The sequence below is a fragment of the Marmota flaviventris genome, chromosome 3 (assembly GCF_047511675.1).
Source record: "Marmota flaviventris isolate mMarFla1 chromosome 3, mMarFla1.hap1, whole genome shotgun sequence".
Lineage (NCBI taxonomy): Eukaryota > Metazoa > Chordata > Mammalia > Rodentia > Sciuridae > Marmota > Marmota flaviventris.
The window spans coordinates 97,367,690-97,385,825 of NC_092500.1; the positions used below are offsets into that span (position 1 = coordinate 97,367,690).

The 18,136-nt window shown below is 36.5% G+C and overlaps 1 protein-coding gene across 3 annotated transcripts in view; it reads left to right on the forward strand.

Moving 5' to 3' along the window:
- The window catches only part of Lrp6 (LDL receptor related protein 6), a 190,762-nt gene that overhangs the window by 152,144 nt on the left and 20,482 nt on the right, over nt 1-18,136 (forward strand). Inside the window, exons 21-23 of one of the 3 annotated variants that reach the window (XM_027955944.2) lie at nt 1,026-1,162; nt 2,525-2,622; nt 5,167-10,545. In XM_027955944.2, coding sequence (XP_027811745.1) covers nt 1,026-1,162; nt 2,525-2,622; nt 5,167-5,461 — 530 coding nt within the window. In that variant the 3' untranslated portion in view covers nt 5,462-10,545. Of the gene's footprint in view, nt 1-1,025; nt 1,163-2,524; nt 2,623-4,990; nt 5,115-5,166; nt 10,546-18,136 lie in introns of those variants that run through there. The other 2 variants (XM_071610134.1, XM_071610133.1) reach the window with 2 other exon arrangements.

Genomic DNA, 18,136 nt, shown 5'->3' on the forward strand with positions numbered 1-18,136 from the left:
CAAGCTCTGAGTCCTCTATCCTCTGGAGGCATGCTCCTGAAAGCAGATCAGCCAATCCTTTGGTGAAGAGTTATAAACATACATTCTTCAGGTTCATAACTACCAGGAAACCTCTTACTCTTGAGCCCAGGAATAAAAAGTCACCAAATAGGTAGACTTCCCTTCAGCAGACAAAGATTCAGAAATAAGTGGGTGACTGAAGGGAGGGATATATTGTTTTATGTTTTCTCTGACTTAACAGATGATAGTAGGACTAGGACTGATTTAGGCATAGCCAAATAGTCAGAAGTTTTATGCTTGGGTAGGCACTATTGCTCAAGGGAAGTGTAACTTATATTTCAGTGTTTTCTGGTGCCCTTAGTGAAAAGAAGCCTTCCTTTTAATGAATATGAAGAGGAGGTTCCTGGCCAAAGACCTGAAAATAGGAACATATTTTGGGTATAATTATTAAGTAAATAATCATAGTATTTAAGCTGATTATGATAGTGTTTTCTTGGTGCTATACCAATTTTCTGGATGTGAAATTTAGGGAAGCTACTTGGAAGAAATGGAATTTTTTCTTTAAAGTTGCTAGTTTTGATTCCAGCAATGTTTGCATCCAGTAGGTGAAGAAATATCTTCCATACATTGTGTTTAGGCCCTAAAAATTTTTTTTTCTCCCTTTTAAACAAATGTTGTTATTTAACCTACCATGCATGACAGCCTCCATCCTTTCATCCTTTCCCCTTCAAATCCTCCAGGCTGTTGAAAAACCTCACTTTGAAGGTCTCTGTTTAACTATTGGTGTTTGGGACCCTAGTGTTGAGCAAAATTATTTCATACATTTTTATAATCTTACTCATCCTGAGTTTTTGTCGCATATTTTTATAGATGCATTGTATTTACGCATATTGATGAAATTTGTTGCTACATATTTGTACATATATACAATATAACAATACAGTTTCTCCAGTATCACTCCCCAGCACTTCCCTCCTCCTTCCTCACACCCCTCATCTTCTGTTTTTGTCTCTCTTTTATGTTAGGAATGTCTCGAGGTAAATCAATGATCAGCTCCCTCAGTATCATGGGGGGAAGTAGTGGACCTCCCTATGATCGAGCACATGTCACAGGAGCATCATCAAGCAGTTCTTCAAGCACCAAAGGCACTTACTTCCCTGCAGTAAGCAGTCTATCTTGCTGTGTTTTTCTCTGAATACTAAAATAAATAGCATTTTAGATTAATCTGTGGGTTCTCAATGACAGTTTCTTTTTTGCTTGTTTGTTTTCTTGTTTTGGATACCAGGAATTGAACCAAGGGCACTCAACTGCTGAGCCACATCCCCAACCCATTTTATATTTTTTATTTTGAGACAGTTGCTGAGCCTGGCTTTGAACTTGATCCTTCTGTCTCACACCCCACCCCCAGCCATTGGGATTACAGGTGTGTGCCACCATGTCCAGCTGTAAAAATAGTGTTTTAATAAAGAATTTAAGTATGTAAGTCTCAGAAGGATTTACCACACTGTTCCTGCTTATAAATATTTCTTTTAAGTTCACTGACCAGCAGCATATTTGAAAGCATTGGGCATTACTTTTCCATTTCAAGTAAAAATAGAATACTGAATGGTATCTCTTAAGAGAATAAGTACCTTCATTTCATGACCTCCCAAAAGAGGAAGGACACCTAGAATTTCTCTTAAATTGTTAATTTTTTTCTAAATGTTTAAAATTTTAAAAAAAGTTCCAGGCATGGTGGCACATGTCCTCTAATCCCAGTGACTTGGGAGGCTGAGGCAAGAAGATTGCAGTACTGATTTGAGTCTGCAAATTAGTAAGACCCTTTCTCAGAGTAAAACATAATAAGGGCTGCATGCCTGTAATCCCAATGGCTCAGGAGGCTGAGGTGGGAGGAACACAAGTTCAAAGGCAGTCTCAGCAAAAGTTAGATGCTTAGCAACTCAGTGAGACCCTGTTTCTAAATGAAATACAAAATAGAACTGGGGATGTGGCTCAGTGATTGTGCCCCTGAGTTCAATCCTTGGTACCAAAAAAAAAAAAAAAAAGCTCAGTGGTAGAGCGCCCCTGGGTTTAATCCCCAGTATGGCAAAGGGCAGGTGTGTGTTTGTATGTGTATACAATTTTTAAAAATCAGAACCTAGCTGTGCTGAACTTAAACCAGTAACTCACAGATTACAGATTTTCTTTTCCACTTTATACTTTTTAGTAATGATAAGATTGTCTTAGGGAAAGTGGAGCCACAATCATAAAATACTAATTGAAGTCAGTTCTTTGGAAAAGGATTAGTGTTATTATTTAACCTACCATGCTTAAAGTTAAATAATTTAACTTAAATATATTATTTAAGTTAAATATAAGGATTATAAATACATAAATATATAAAGTTAAATATATTTAAGGATTAGTGTTAAGCTAACGTTAAGTGTAATGAAACACAATAGGAATAAAAAAAGTAAAAGAAAATCCAAGTCTCTCGTCTGGAGTAGGCTTATTATTTTAATATGTTAATTATTTTTCTTTTTAGATTTTGAACCCACCACCATCCCCTGCCACAGAGAGATCACATTACACTATGGAATTTGGATATTCTTCAAACAGCCCTTCTACTCATAGGTCATACAGGTATGTACATCCTCTTTTAGTGTAAGTTGAAGTACTTATTAGAGAAAAGTATTCCAGTTGTGGCTTGAAGAAGACCCAAATGAGCAGTTGTTGGTCACCAGATGGAGAATAGGCATTTTGTCTTGGTAACGCTGACTACCTTACTCACAAATCCTTTTCTTTCTGGGCATTTTACATTTTTAAAAGAGTGTTACAGATGCTGGCGATTAGAGTAATGAAGTAGACTCCAGGTTTTTGCAGTGTTTACCCACCAAAATGACTAATTCCAAAATAAATTACTAGTCAGATGTGTGATTGATGCTCTAAGGATAGAATATTGGGGTAAGATTGTTCAAAGAGTTGTGTGAGCTTTCAAACAGCAGGGGTATTAAGAGCACAAAATTCTTAAGAGAAGTACAAGGTCAGTTCTTGCTTACATGTGTTATTGTGATCTGGAGTGAAAGATTTCTCATGTTCTTGTATGGAGAATATTAAGACTGGCTAAAATAAATGAAGTATATTTATAAGCCACAACAGGGGAAATTATACATTTATGCTAATTTTGTGAGTCTATAGAGCAAATTGAACAGGTCAGTTACCATTGTGTCTGCCTTATTCTTCCATCTTCCTTGAAAGGCCAGCAGAAAGTCAGCATCTTTGTATTCTCTGTCTTGAAATAGTATTATGTCTGTGGGTATCTCCAAATGCCCATGATCATTCAGATAAGATGTCCCCTAGCATTTCAGTTGAATTTATCGGATATAACCTTACACATGGATGAAAATACAATGGAAACTACTTAGAGTACTTTTTGAATTATATTTCAGTTGATTATATAAAGCTGTTGAGATAGACTTGGCTCTGAACTAATTGTTTTTATGGTTTATCATACTGTTGATTTCTGCCACAAGTTTGTTCTAAAATGTCAAAACAGAAAAGCAGAAGACTGAAGACCAGAAACTGAAAAACAAAAGGAAAGAACCAAACTTTTATTTTGAAAAAGGAATTTCTTTAATTCAAATTGAATAAAACACTTTGATAACAATAAACATAACTACATCGAAAACAGTTATTATTTAAACATTTCTCATATTTCATTTAAGCCCAGTTTATGTTTGTTCTATATCAAGTCTTTTATCATTTGATGAAATTTTTGTCTCAACCAGAACTTTAAAAAAAGAATTTTGAAAAAGCAGAATTATATTTGGCCTTTTTACTGCTTAGCCAGGACATTTTACCTAGTCTTTGACACCTGATTTGATAGGACCAAAACAAAAAACGTAGAAACAAAAGCACTACAACATACTATCTGAGAACCTGCTCAGCGGGTCATGTAACTTCTGGTCTTCTGGAAGTCATTTCTTTTGAGACCAGGTAGAGTGGCAGTAGATGGTTTGTGTCTTGGAATACTATTTCCTGTGCTCATATCACTAGGTATTTTATAAATTATTCTATCAATTATTCTTGGTTTTGCCCCTTCTCTGGTAGTCACTTTGGTGAGAAAGTTTATGCATAAATCTTTGGGATAAATATGAAATAAGGTACCCATTACCACATTTACAATAGAAAGATACAAGAACTTACATCTAGAAGTAGGAAAGTATGTTCCTCTCGTTCCAATGCCTTTTTCTTAGATAGCCAGGCTACATATTTAGCAACTATGGATTACTTGTGAAGATTTTTTTTAAAAAGTGTAAGAAATATATTAAACCTCTGCAAATATATATTAGAAAATTTACTGGTCCTCTATGAGTATTTAAAATTTAACATTTTGAGGTTCAGTTAAAGCTGCTCTTATGACAGTATTCCCGTCTATAGTGAATTAAAACTGTTTTCCCCAAATTATAGCAGTTTCCCTTTACTAGTGGTAATAGTAACAGGGTAGATATGCCATTTAGGTTGTCTACCAAAATACAGCCTGAATTATTTAATATTCAACTTTTAAAAAAAGAAATGAAGACTTCAAGCATCATTAAATTATTTGTCAGGTAACTATGGAGCATTTAAAGAATGTTGAGGGAATGCTACCATTTGTAGTGTAAAATCCAGAAAAACTCATTCTTCTCATAGGCTATAAAACTATAGCAATTGGTAAGGTCTACTCGATACACTACATGCAGAATGTATAACAGACACATTTTTCATGACCATTAAGTATAACTTTGTTTTTTTTAATTTCTTCCTTTTTTTAATATGGTACTAGGGATCAAACCCAGGTCTTCATTATGCTAAGCACACACTTTACCAGCCCAAGTAGAACTTTGAATAGTTCCTTTGTATTTTGTGATAAAGTTTAATTTGAAGATATAAAAGCACATCTAGATTGAGTTTACCTCTGATTTCTCATTCTATCCATTTTTACTTACCTCTAATTATGTTTTATTTGCAGATAGGAAAATTCATGTTCTTTTCTCCTCTGCTAATCCACCATTGCAAATTGCTTCTTGAAATGTGCAGATTGAAATTGCAAGTGAAGTTTGTATCTAATGTCCCTGAATTCTGTTAAAGAAAATTGTTTTTCCATAAAACTTAACTCTGCTTCTCTGTATTTTCTTCCTGTACCAGCTATAGGCCATATAGCTACCGGCACTTTGCACCCCCCACTACACCCTGCAGCACAGATGTTTGTGACAGTGACTATGCTCCTAGCCGGAGAATGACCTCAGTGGCAACAGCCAAGGGCTATACCAGTGACTTGAACTATGACTCAGAACCTGTGCCCCCACCTCCCACACCCCGAAGCCAGTACTTGTCAGCAGAGGAGAACTATGAAAGCTGTCCACCTTCTCCGTACACAGAGAGGAGCTATTCCCATCACCTTTACCCACCGCCACCCTCTCCCTGCACAGACTCCTCCTGAGGAGGGGCCCTCCTCCTCTGACTGCCTCCAACATGAAACTGTAAATACATATCTGGTTGAGATCTGGAGGGGGGGGAGGGAGCTATTAGAGAAGGATGAGGCAGACCATGTATAGTAAAAGTTATAAAATAGGGTAGGGAATACTGGAGATATTTGTACAGAAGAAAAGAATATTTATATATTTTCTTAAAATAGCAGATTTGCTGCTTGTGCCATAAAAGTTTGTATAAAAAATAAATTTGTACTAAAAGTTTTATTTTTGCAAACTGAATACACAAAGCATGCCTTAAACCCAGTGAAGTGACTGAGTACAAAGGAAACAGGAATAATAAAGGCATCACTGACCAGGAATGTCTGGACTTTATTGATACCAAAAAAATGAAAAAAAAATTTTTTAGAAAGAAATTAAGTCCATCTCAGAGCAGCAAACCATAGATGCTTGGAAGTAGCCAAATAGCCTTCAGGTTAACTAACATTTGAGGGCCAAGAAGTTAAGAAATCATGAGACAAGGGGAAAAAAAAAAGGAATTAAAACTAACCATGGACAAAGGGCTTTGTTTTCTCTTACGAATCCAACCATTTTAATAAGGAAGAAAGATACTTACAAGAATCCATTCTGGGTGGTGGTGCTGTAGGCAAGATTGTTGGTCTGTGAGATGTTGTGGGGCTGCATATGTGCACATCTTCTGCCCCTACTTTAGAGCCCACACCTTTATCAAAATTAAAGTTTTCTCTAGATGTTTTTCACCTTGCTGCCTCCCCCAGCAACTTAGGCCATTTGCTAATAGAACATGGTTTATTCAAGCTTTTTATCTGAGGAATCAATTAAATGGTGTTTTCTAAACTAGGTTTTGACTTTAATATTTCCACTAGCTCCATCCTGCAGTAGGCTTAGCTCTTCAATTTGACTGCTGTTTTTGCATAAATGATCAAAAGTTAGCCATATTATTGGTCTTCTTTACATCCAAGATTGTTTTAATGCTCATTAAAATGTCTTTTTACAACACATATAGACAGTGTTTAAAAATTACAAATCTAATCATAACATTTTTGTTGTAAATTAATCATATATCCTTGCAGTACTTTCAGCATATGACAATATGAAAATCATTTTTATATATATATATTTGAGTAAAGCATTTAAATATGTTCTGGTTATAAGCAATATTAAAAATTTTTTGTTGTTGTTAGTTTATCCCTAATTAACTATTTGTGACATTTTCGTGTTCTTTAGACCAGTTTTTCTCAGAATGCTGTCTACATACATACCTCTTCTAATGTGTGACATGAGTTTAATATCTTCCTGTTACCCACTGTGAATAGTAGGTTATTTTGATTATCCACAAATAATTCTTATAATCACCTCATGTATTTTTTTGTGTGTTCTCTTTTATCTCGTTATGAATTGAGATAACTTAACAAATTTAACAATGGGGTTAAATTGAGCAGATAAACTATAAATTTCTCAGCTGTCAGAATTTGGGTGGAGGGGAATGATGGAAGTCTCTCACGTGCCCTGCCTGACCTGCTGTCATGTGTGGTACTGGGGCTGCTACATCTTCAGCTATCAGGGCTGACCTGTGGAATGATTCTAGCACTGCTGTGCCACCTTACCAGAAATTGGTTTCCTGCTTTTTACTTGTGTCTAGCACTTCTCTGCTAAAATTAAACGTGTTTTTAAACTAGTATACTTTTATCTTACAGGTGTTGGTTAGTTAGTCATTGAGTGATTTTAAAATTCAATCCTGAAGAGGCCCCTCTGGGTTTCAGGAGCCAAGAGAAAACAATAAAAGAAAGGATTCACAATTTTAGCAGAGGTGAAGTAATTTTTTTAAGCAATTAAAAAAATACCTATGTAAACAATTTAAAGAGGGGAAAAAAATGTGGTTTCAGAATATTGCTCAGATTGTTGGGGGCAGCTTGATTTTACATATAAATAAATGGTAATCCATCAGTGTCTTGCATTTCAGTCAGACAAGCATTACTCTTCCTGTTGGTGGAACAAAGTGCTCCTAATCTAAGACAAAATGAACGTTGAACTTGTATTCTGTGACACACAGGGGCACAAATGAAGATGGAAAGGTTAGCAGTAACTGGGTATCAATTAGAATTTGAGAATTCTATATGTTTACATTTTTAATGTGCATCTTTATCTGGTGGGCTTCCCATGTGGAAACTTGCACTATAATGAACTAAGAAGAATATTGCCTTGTTGTATCTCAGTCCAAATGCTTGTACTGCGATGGCAATGGCCTCTTCTTGCAAAATACTAATTTGTGTGCCAATTTGTTTGAAATTATTTGAAGGCAGTTCAGCTTAATCTCAGTATCCTCTTTCTGGGGTGGTTGAAATGGATTCTTAATATTTCTGAGAGTCCTTTTTGATGAGAGTATTATCAAATTTGGGGGTGATTTGTTGGTTCTCAGTTTACATGGACAGTTATACTTAAGTAAACTACATCTTAATTGTTAAACACAGAGCTTTAATTGGAAAAAGTGAGGAAAAAAATTAACTTGAAACCACAAATCAGAAAAAGATTTAAAAAGGCGGGGGGGGAGTTCTAAATTTGGTATATTGCTAGATCCATCATTCAAGAGGAAAAATGAATAAAATTTCATTAGAGTCATTAAATATACAAGTATCCCTTTTGAACCTGTATCTTAAAGTATGCCTCCTTTTGATTCAGTTAAAATTATCACACAGCATATCTTCTGTGTATTACACATTGAAATGGTCTTTTATCACTAAAGTTCTGGACTTGGCTTATTAAGGTCCTTCTTAACAGTGGCCCGAGGAGTTTTATTGCTGAAATTAGAGAAAGGCACATTCACAGGAAAAAAAGAAAAAAAAAAAAAAAAAAAAAACTCTGTTGTTGGATAGAATTTTGTCAGTATTAAATTTTCTTCAAGAAATTTTAATTGTAGTTTTGGCACTTGGTGGCTCTCTTTTATATGGTGTGTCACAAGATATCTGGTTAAACACAGAATATTATACTGTTACTTTAATTTTAATATAAATACACTTTGTGATGTACCACCAAGAGATAGATGATCCTTGAATAGGTTTAAAAGCGACTGTTCTAGGGCTGGGGTTGTGGCTCAGTGGTAGAGCGCTTGCCTAGCATGCGCGAGGCCCTGGGTTTGATCCTTAACACCACATCAAAATAAATAAATAAAATAAAGGTATTGTGTCTAACCAAAAAATAAATGTTAAAAAAAAAAAAAACCATCCTCTGTTCTAGAGGGACAATAGTGTATTAGAAATAAAGACTTTAAAGTACATTTTCATCTAAAGTAAGCCAGTAATTTGGGAGGAGGGAGCTTTGAGCAATAGAATTTAAGGTGGACAGGTCTTATTTTAAAATACTCTTAAGTCAATAATTTGTACAAGGGCAACTCATTCCATACTAAGTTGTAAGAATAGCCAGTATCTCTTAGGTAGCAGTGGCCTTGGGGGAAATATCTTTTGTTTTGCTGTAAAGGCACATTAATGAAGACCATTTCCAAGACCTTTTCAGGTAGTTAGTAGCTGTGGCTTACCTTACCTGTAATGAGATCCTTTTGTTTGTGTGCCCTGATACCAAAGATGATTAATAGACACTGGAGAGGTTTGCTGTAAGCAAGCTGCTTCTCTGCAGTTAGGTGGGTTGCTGCTGATTCCCTATGTAGACCTTGCTTAGATTAAATTCCTATAAATGTAGTTTTTAAAATCTTTTTTGTTTCTTGGAGGGGAAACCTTACAAGATTCTGAAACAACAAACTTGGACTTCTCACATTCCCAAATAGGCCATTCTTTTAGTAAATGTAAGAAATCCATAGTTTGAGGTATGGATATGGGTGAGGAAGTATCAGTTGACTGACAGGTATTTCAGGATTTACAATTGACACTATACACTAAATGTAGACACGTACTAGGTCCTAAAGAAGTTTATAATCAAGTATTGTTTAAAACTTACTATGCAGAATTCTTAAACTCAATAAATTTAATTTTTATTTGTTGTTCTTTTTCTTATCCCAAGCCTAAAATAGGCCAAGAGAAATAACAGATAATTTTAGAAAGTACTGGTAACGTGTGGTTATTGGCTTCTGGTATGGCACTGTATCATATTAGTCTCAAAATTTGGCTTTTGAAATTCTCAGAGTTTTAGAGTAAAGAACTTTGGGCCTCAAGCATAAAAGTACATGTTTTTCATTTTTAAAAAATTTAAGGTATGAGCATTTTGAATCCATATTGTGAGGATATTTCTCCTTGACTTGATTCCACATGTTATTAGAATAATCCTGTACCTGACTGGAGGGTAAGGTAGATTCTTAGGTTCATCTTAATGACTTAGAAGCAAATTATTGACCCAACTCTTCACCCCCTTTAAATCCAGGTAACTATACTGTTTTCCTCACAAGGCATTCTTAATCTACAAACTAAGTGGTTGCTTGTACTCAGGAGTGAAATATGGACCTAACATAAGCCAACTGTTAGACTTCCCACTGTCACTTAGACTTTGCCCAGAAGTTAACACCAAAGAATATAGATAACATGCTTTTGTTTAACTGTCCATTTGGGTTATTTTGTTTTTTAATCATATAAGGTCAGGGGATATAGATATGTATCAATATATTAATGCCTCAATATGGGTACTAAAAAGAAAGTAAAGCAAGTATTGTTAGTTCTGCTATTACATGAAGTTAATTATCTGGGTTAGTGAGGGAAATTTAAGAAGAGGAAAGAGGATACCATGAAGCTTAAACTGGACTAGCCTTACTTGCAAGTGAAGGATCTGGTGCTGCTTTCAGATGTTTATCCTTTATGTTTTAAAATTTTTTCTTAAGCTTTAATCTTTGTCATTGTCTTAAAGTCAACTGGTGTTTCTATGTTCATCGACTTTGGTACGATGGTGCTTTGCAAGGATGTATTTATATTATAATGGCCAACATTTGGTCAGCCCTTGTCCACTTATTCACTTCCCCCTTTTGTAAAATAAGTGCTTTAATTATAAACTGTATAAAACTACCTTGTATAGATTCCCTTTTTGATTATTTCAGTAAGCTGAATTGTAACAAATGAAATGTTGATTTTTATAATAAAACAGTGGAAAAATAAGTGTCATTTATTCTCATCAAGAAATTAAAACAGTAGATGGTGTGCTTTGCTGTGATATGAATAAGACTCCTGTGTTTCAAATACAACAAAACCCAGCTGTATTGGCTGTATTTCTTCTAGATTTCTATTGCCCTAGAAAAGACAGACTTGAGAAGGTCTGTTGCCCTTGTCAGCGCTGAGGGTACCTGTGAGTGGTAACAGAGAAGGAGGAAAAAAAGCTGTGCTTGAGGACTGCTCTTGCTTTCACTGAACTGGAAGGAGTCCTGATGTGGACTCTAAGCAATCCTCTTCCATTCCCCTACATCTGCTTATAAAGTGAACATTACTTGTCCTGATGTAGAGCCCAGTATGATATATAACACTTTCCATGAGGGTGGGTTGTGGTGAGCCAATAGGAACCTGAACTACCAGGTTCTGGCTTGAGTCTTGGTATACTGGTTTGATAGCCAGGGAAAAAGCTACTTGTTTTATTTGTAGTAGTAGACCTCAAATGTCAAAAGTGTAAAATGGATCTAGTATGATCTAGTATAACCAAGTATGCTTACCCTGGTGTTTGCTGACTTGTATTCTTTCCCCTGAAGGGAAAAGCTATACAAACCATGCCATTCCCAGTTAAATCAGACAGGCAGAACTCTGATTGGTTTGCCTGAATTGAAGATGGTCTCAAGAATGGGGAAAACCCTAAAATGTGTTTTGTGTCCTTTACCCGGATAGATTTTTACATGGTCCTTTTTATTTTCATTGCCTTGAATATGGTTGTCTTTTTTTTTTTTTTTCTTTTGGTGGTGCTGGGGATTGAAACCAGGGCCTTGTGTGTGCAAGGCAAGCCCTCTACCATCTGAACTATATTCCCAGATCCTGTTTGTCTTGTTTCTGTAACTTTAATTCATATGACAAATTAATGTGGTCAGATCTCTCATCATTTATACCATTATGCATTCTGCACAATTCCTTTTCACTATTTGGAAGATTTTTCTGCTTGAGATTTGCATTTGCAAATTAAGATTAGTCACAATAGATAAATGGTTTACCCCAACAAAGAGACTAAAATAAAAGACAATTTTTAGTAACTTTTTACCTGCATTTACTGTATACCAGGCCCTGTTGTCTTCCTTCACCACCACCACCAAGTGATTAATGACCAAATTTAACAGGAAATGTCAGGTTTGAGCATGAAAACCTCCAGTGCAATATTTTGGTCAAAAACAGGTTGGCAGTGGGTACTTGGACAGAGATCTAGATTCTAATCAGTTGTCAAGGCATACCTGAATTCATTCTCTTGGTACTTATTTCTTAGTTTAAGTCTCTAGTGTAGTTGCCTGAGCAACTCTCATCATTGATCAGTTCTGCCACCAAGTCTAGAGAGGGCCTTTCACATGAGGCATTCAAGGAGCCAGGTGTAAAGTCAAGTCTGCTGGAGCCCAGATACCTGTGTGGTATTCTATTCCATGCAGATCCCTACTGGATGCCTCCTTTCCCCTGGGTCCTGGCTCTGCTTGCCAAAGGAATTGACACCTTTTGAAATCCAGACAACCCCATGCCCATCTTACATCACAGGCTCTATAACAGACGGGAGTGATTACTTTGAGAGCTTTTAATAACAATTTCTCCACTAGATATATTCTGTTCCTATGTCAGTTTTAGTAACTTGTGTCTCAAAGAATTTGTCCATTTCATATAAGTTATGGACTTTTTGACATAAAGTTTATCCCTTATCATTTTAATATTAGTTTTCATTTCTGATATTGGTAATGTGTGTCTTTGGGGTTCAGAGCACAGTAACCCCCAAATATGGCACCTTTGCATACTGAATATTTTAAACTGAGAGAATTCAAGAATAGTCTCTACTCAAGAATGGTCTCTCTGAAACTCCCTCATTTCTTCCCTTGAATCAAGGGGAAAAAAAATCCAGGCAGTATTTTCTGATCTTCCACTGAGGCAGGTCCCTCCCTTTAACCAGAGGAAAGGAACATTCTTATCTTTGAAGACATAGGGTCTCTAAACTAACAGGACTTGCTAACTTTCCCCAGATTACTGTTAGATCATATCATTTGTGCTCTGTCATGTTTTTCCACAACTATCTACTCCTGTTTCTTTCAGTATTTATTCATTTATTTATTTTTGTGGTGCTTGGGATTGAACCCAAGGCCTTGTGCATGCTAGGCAAACACTCTGCCAGCTGAGCTGTATCCCCAGCCCTGGGTCTTCATTTTCTTTATAATAACGTTTGTCACGTGAGACATATTACATACATTTGGTGGTTTCCTCTTATTAATCTACCGTTTGTTGTAGAGACTTTGGTCATGAACCTAGGAGAAGTAGAGAAAAAAGATTCTCCTTTTTTTCCTCTTTTATCTGGATTAGTCAAACTATAGGAATATTAGTATTATTTAGCTTTTCAAGAAATCATCTCATAGTAGTTGCTTTTCCTCTCTTATATGTTCACTTTCTACTTCAATGATTTCTACTCATTTCCTTCCTTTTACTTACATTGAGTTAATTTTGCTAGCTTCTTAAGATGGAAGCTGAAGTCCCTGATTTTAGACCTCTCTTTTCTGATGTGAACACTTAAAGGTAAACATTTCCTTCCCAGCTTACTTTAGCTATATCCCATAGATGTTGATATTTTCATTATAATTCAGTTCAGATATTTTCTGATTTTACTTGTTTCTTCTTTGAAACATGAATCACACAAAAATGTGCTTAATTGGGCTGGGGATGAAACTCAGTGTCGAGCACTTGCCCGGTACATGTGAGACTCAGGCATTTCTGTACCATGTGTTATTTTAAAATTCCATAATGATCAAACTATGTTAGCTTTCTGTTACTATAACAAAGTCCTTGAGATAATCAACTTATAAAGAGAAAAGTTTTATTTTGGCTTGCAGTTCTAGAGATTTCAGAGCATGATCAGTTGTCCCTATTACTTCTGGGCCTGTAACAAGAAAGCACAGCATGCCAGCAGTGCATGTCAGTAATTCACCTCATGACTACAAAGCAAAAGAAGAGAGAGGAAGTGTCAGAAGTCCTACAATCCTGAGGACATGCTCCCAATGACCAAAAGACCAAACAACAACAACAACAAAGCAACAATATATTTTGTCCATAAAGTTCTGTAACATCCTGTCATCCATCTCTATAACCTTATTTTTTTATTTTTGGGGGGTGGCAGGGATGGAACCCAGGGGTGCTTAACCATTGAGCCACATCTTGAGCCTTTTTAAACATTTTGAGACAGGGTCTTACTAAGTTGCTGAGGCTGGTCTTTTTTTTTTTAGAGAGAGAGAGAATTTTAATATTTATTTTTTAGTTTTTCGGCAGACACAACATCTTTGTTTATATGTGGTGCTGAGGATCGAACCCAGGCCGCACGCATGCCAGGCGAGCGCGCTACCGCTTGAGCCACATCCTCAACCCTGAGCTGATCTTGAACTTGTGATCCTCCTGCCTCAGCCTACTGAGTTTCTGGGATTATAGGGATACACCACTGTGCCCAGCACTCTTTCCATCTTATAAAACTGAAACTCTATACATTCATTAAACAATAACTACTCATGTCTTTCTTTCCCTAGCCCCTGCCAACCACCATTCTATTTTAAATCTCTGATTCTACTACTTTGTGTACCTCTATAAGTAAAATCATACAGTATCTGTCCTTTTGTGAGTGGCTTATTTCACTTGTTATAATGTTCTCAAGGTTCATATGTGTTGAAGAATTATGTTAGAATCTCCTTTTTAAGGCCAAGTAATATTCCACTGGGTATACATACCACATTTTGTTCATTCATCCATTAATGGGCAATTAGGTTGCTTTTATGTTTTAGCTATTGTGGAATAATGCTGCCACGAACATGGATATACAAATATCTATTCAAATTTCTGCTTTCTATTCTTATGAGAATTACACCTAGAAGTGTGATTGCTGTATCAGGTAGTAACTCTTTTTTTAATTTTTTGAGGAATTACCACAAAACTTTTTTTCCACAGCAACCATCAGTTATTGGATAGAGTGTTCTGTATATATCTGTTAGATATAGTTTATTATGTTAAATTCTTTATTGGCTTATTTTCTGATTGTTCTATCCATTATTGAGAATAGAATGTTGAAGTCTCCAACTATTATTTTAGAACTATTTATCCCTTCGATTCTATTGGTTTTTACTTCCTATATGTTGATGATCCTGTTAAACATAAATGTTTAAAATTGGTGTGTCTTGACCTGTAATGCTAGCTACTCAGGAGGCTGAGGCAGGAGGATTGCAAGTTCAAGGAGAACTTGTCTCAAAACAAAAAAATAAAAAGGTTTGGGAATGTAGCTTAGTGGTAGAGCACTTGGTTAACATGCATGAGCTCTGGGTTTGATTCCAAATAACAACCATAACAAAAATTTATATATCTTCTTGCTGTATTGAACTTTTTTAACAATAATGTCCTTTGTCTCTTGAAACATTTTTTTTAATTTAAAGTTTAGTTTGTCTGCTATTAGTATAGCCACCCATGCTCTCTTTTGGTTACTATTTGCATGAAATGCCTTTTCCATCCTTTTAATTTCAGTCTATTTATGTCTTTGGATTGAAATTGAGTCTCTTATAGATAGCATATAGTTGGACCCTACTTTTAAATCTTTCTAATCTCTGTCCTTAGACAGTGTTATGGTTAGGATCTGGATTGTCCTCCGTAAAGCTCATGTGTTTAAAGCATGCTCCCCAAAGCAGCAAGGTTCAGAGGGGGAGCTTTTAGACTCTGACTTTATCACTGGAGAGCTGAATAGACTTCTGGGGGCTGGGCTCTAGTTGGAGGAAGTGGGTCACTGGGGAAGTGCCCTGAAAGGATCTGTCTTCTTCCTGTTCCCCACCTCTCTCTGTGCTTCCTGGCTGCCATGAACGGAGTAGTTTTCCTCTGCCATATCCTTCTGCCACGATGTTCTGCCTCTCCTCTGGCCCAAGGAAGTGGAGTTGGCTCACCATGGACTAAACCTCTGAAACTGGGACCCAAAATAAACTTTTCCTCCTCTAAGTTGCTCTTATCAAGTATTTTGGATACAGGGATGTAAAGCTGACTAACACAGAATTTAATACATTTACATTTAAAGTAATAAAAAAGGACTTGCACCTGTCATTTGAGATTTGTGATATGTCTTGTAGCTTTTCCCCATCCTCATTTCCTGTGTTACAATCTTTTGTGTTGATTTTTTTTTTTTTTAGTAAAAACATTTAATTTCTTATTTCCTTTTGTATATATTCTGTAGCCATTTTTCTTTGTAACCTCCATTGCTACACCGGACTTTACATTTAATACCCTAAAGTTATAACACTCTAATTTTTATTTATAGCAGCTCAACTCCAATGACATACCCCAAACTGCTCTTTTACTGCTGTTTCACAAAGTTCCATCTTTATGGATGTGTGCCCCCAAAATATAAACTGTTTTAAAAGTATTAGTCTCTTAAATTATGTACAAAATAAAAAGTGGAGGTCTGAATCATTGTCACAATAATAGCTTTTATAATTACCTTTATATTTACCTTTGTGAGCTCTTTTATTTCTTCTTAGGGTGGCAAGTTACTGTCTAGTGTCCTTATATTTTACCCTGCATAGGACTCCCTTTAGCACTTCATTCAGAATGGTCTAGTGGTAACTAACCCCTCTGGCTTTTATCTGAGAGTTATTTTCCCTGTCATTTTTGGCAGATAGTTTTGCTGAATGTAGGACTCTTGATTAACAGGATTTTTAAATTGTAGAACTTTGAATATATTGGCCCATTTTCTTCCTGTTCCCCAAATTTTCTGAGGAACCTGCTGATGGCCTGACTGAGGGTCAGTGATGAGTCCTTTCTCTCTTGTTACTTTCAAGATTCTCTGTCTCAAATTTTTATTAGTATGTATTCAAAGGTTTTTTTTTTTTTTTGGTACCAGAGATTTTACCAGGGGGGCTTAACTACTGAGCCACATCCCCCAGCCCTTTTTTATATTTTATTTAGAGACAGAGTCTCCCTGAGTTGCTTAGGGCCTTGATAAGTTGCTGAGGCTGGTTTTGAACTCACGATCCTCCTACCTCAGCCACCTGAGCTGCTGGGGTTACAGGTGCAAGCCACTGGGCCCAGCTAGATTGATCTTCTTGGATGCTTATAGTCACGTCTTTCATCAAATCTGGGAAGTTTTCAACCATTATTTCTTCCAGTGTTCTTTCTGCCCCTTTCTTTCTTCTGGTAGTCAGTCCCCAATGAGCATGTTGGCCCACTGATGTGTCTCACATAGCATTATGCTCTGTACGCCTTTCTTCAGTTCTTTTTTCTTTTCTTTTTTTAAGAGAGAGAAAGAGAGAGAATTTTTTATTTATTTTTTTAGTTTTCGGCGGACACAACATCTTTGTTTGTATGTGGTGCCGAGGATCGAACCCAGGCCACACGCATGCCAGGCGAGCGCGCTACGGCTTGAGCCACATCCCCAGCCCTTCAGTCCTTCTTTCTGCTTTTGAGACTCAGTAAAAGTCCACTGATATTTCTTTTACCTGCTCGAATCTGCCTTTAAATTCATCTAGTAAATTTTTCTTCTCAGTATTTGTACTTGTCACCTTTTGAATTTCTTTTTGGCTTCTTTTTTAGGTTGACAGTCTCTTTATTGATATTTCTGTTTTGTTGATACTTCATATTCTTGGCTTTCTCTATGTCTTTAGTTCTTTGAACGCCTTTTTTTTTGTGGAGCTGGGTGTGGGGGATGCCAGGGATTGACCCCAGGGTCACTCTACCACTGAGCCACATCCCCAGCCCTATTTCGTGTTTTATTTAGAGACAGGGTCTCACTGAGTTCCTTAGCACCTCGATTTTGCTGAGGCTGGCTTTGAACTTGTGATTCTCCTGCCTCAGCCTCCCAAAATGCTGGGATTACTGGCATGTACCACTGTGCCCGGCATTAGTTTTTTGAACATCTTTAACATAGTAGCCTGAAAGTCTGTCTAGTAGACCTGCATTGAATCTTTATTGTGATTGGCTTCTGTTGAATTTTTTTCTTTCTTTTCTTTCCCTTGGTGCTGCAAATTGAACCCAGGGTCTTTTACATGCTAAGTACACACTCTACCACAGAGCTACATCCCCAGACCTATTTTTTCCCTTTGAGTCATACTTTCTTCATATGTCTAGCAATTTTGTTGTTAAAAACTAGATTTCTGAATCTGATAATGTGGTGTTTCTGGAAATTAGATTGGCCCTCTCCTTTGTGTTTGGTGAGGTTGTTTTTGTTTTTGTTTGTTTTCCTTTTGACTGTAGTAGGCTGCCTCTGCCATGGATCTGCCTGAGGTGTAAACTTAAGATCTTCTTGAATCTTTTGAGTCTGTGCCTCTCTGTGGATATGCAAGGTCACTTTTTTTTTTTTAATCTTCCCAGTATATACAGTTGCCTTTGAATGTCCCAGTCTTTTCTTCTTTGGTTTCTTACTGGGGAAAAGGGAGAAATGATGGGGAGGAAAAAAAGAGGTTCTGGCCAATTTAATTTCTTGAAAATCATTTCAGTCAGAGCCAGAGGGGCTTGTAACCAACTTGGGTGGGGGAAGCAAAGACAGTGACTGCCCCTCTATTTGCACCT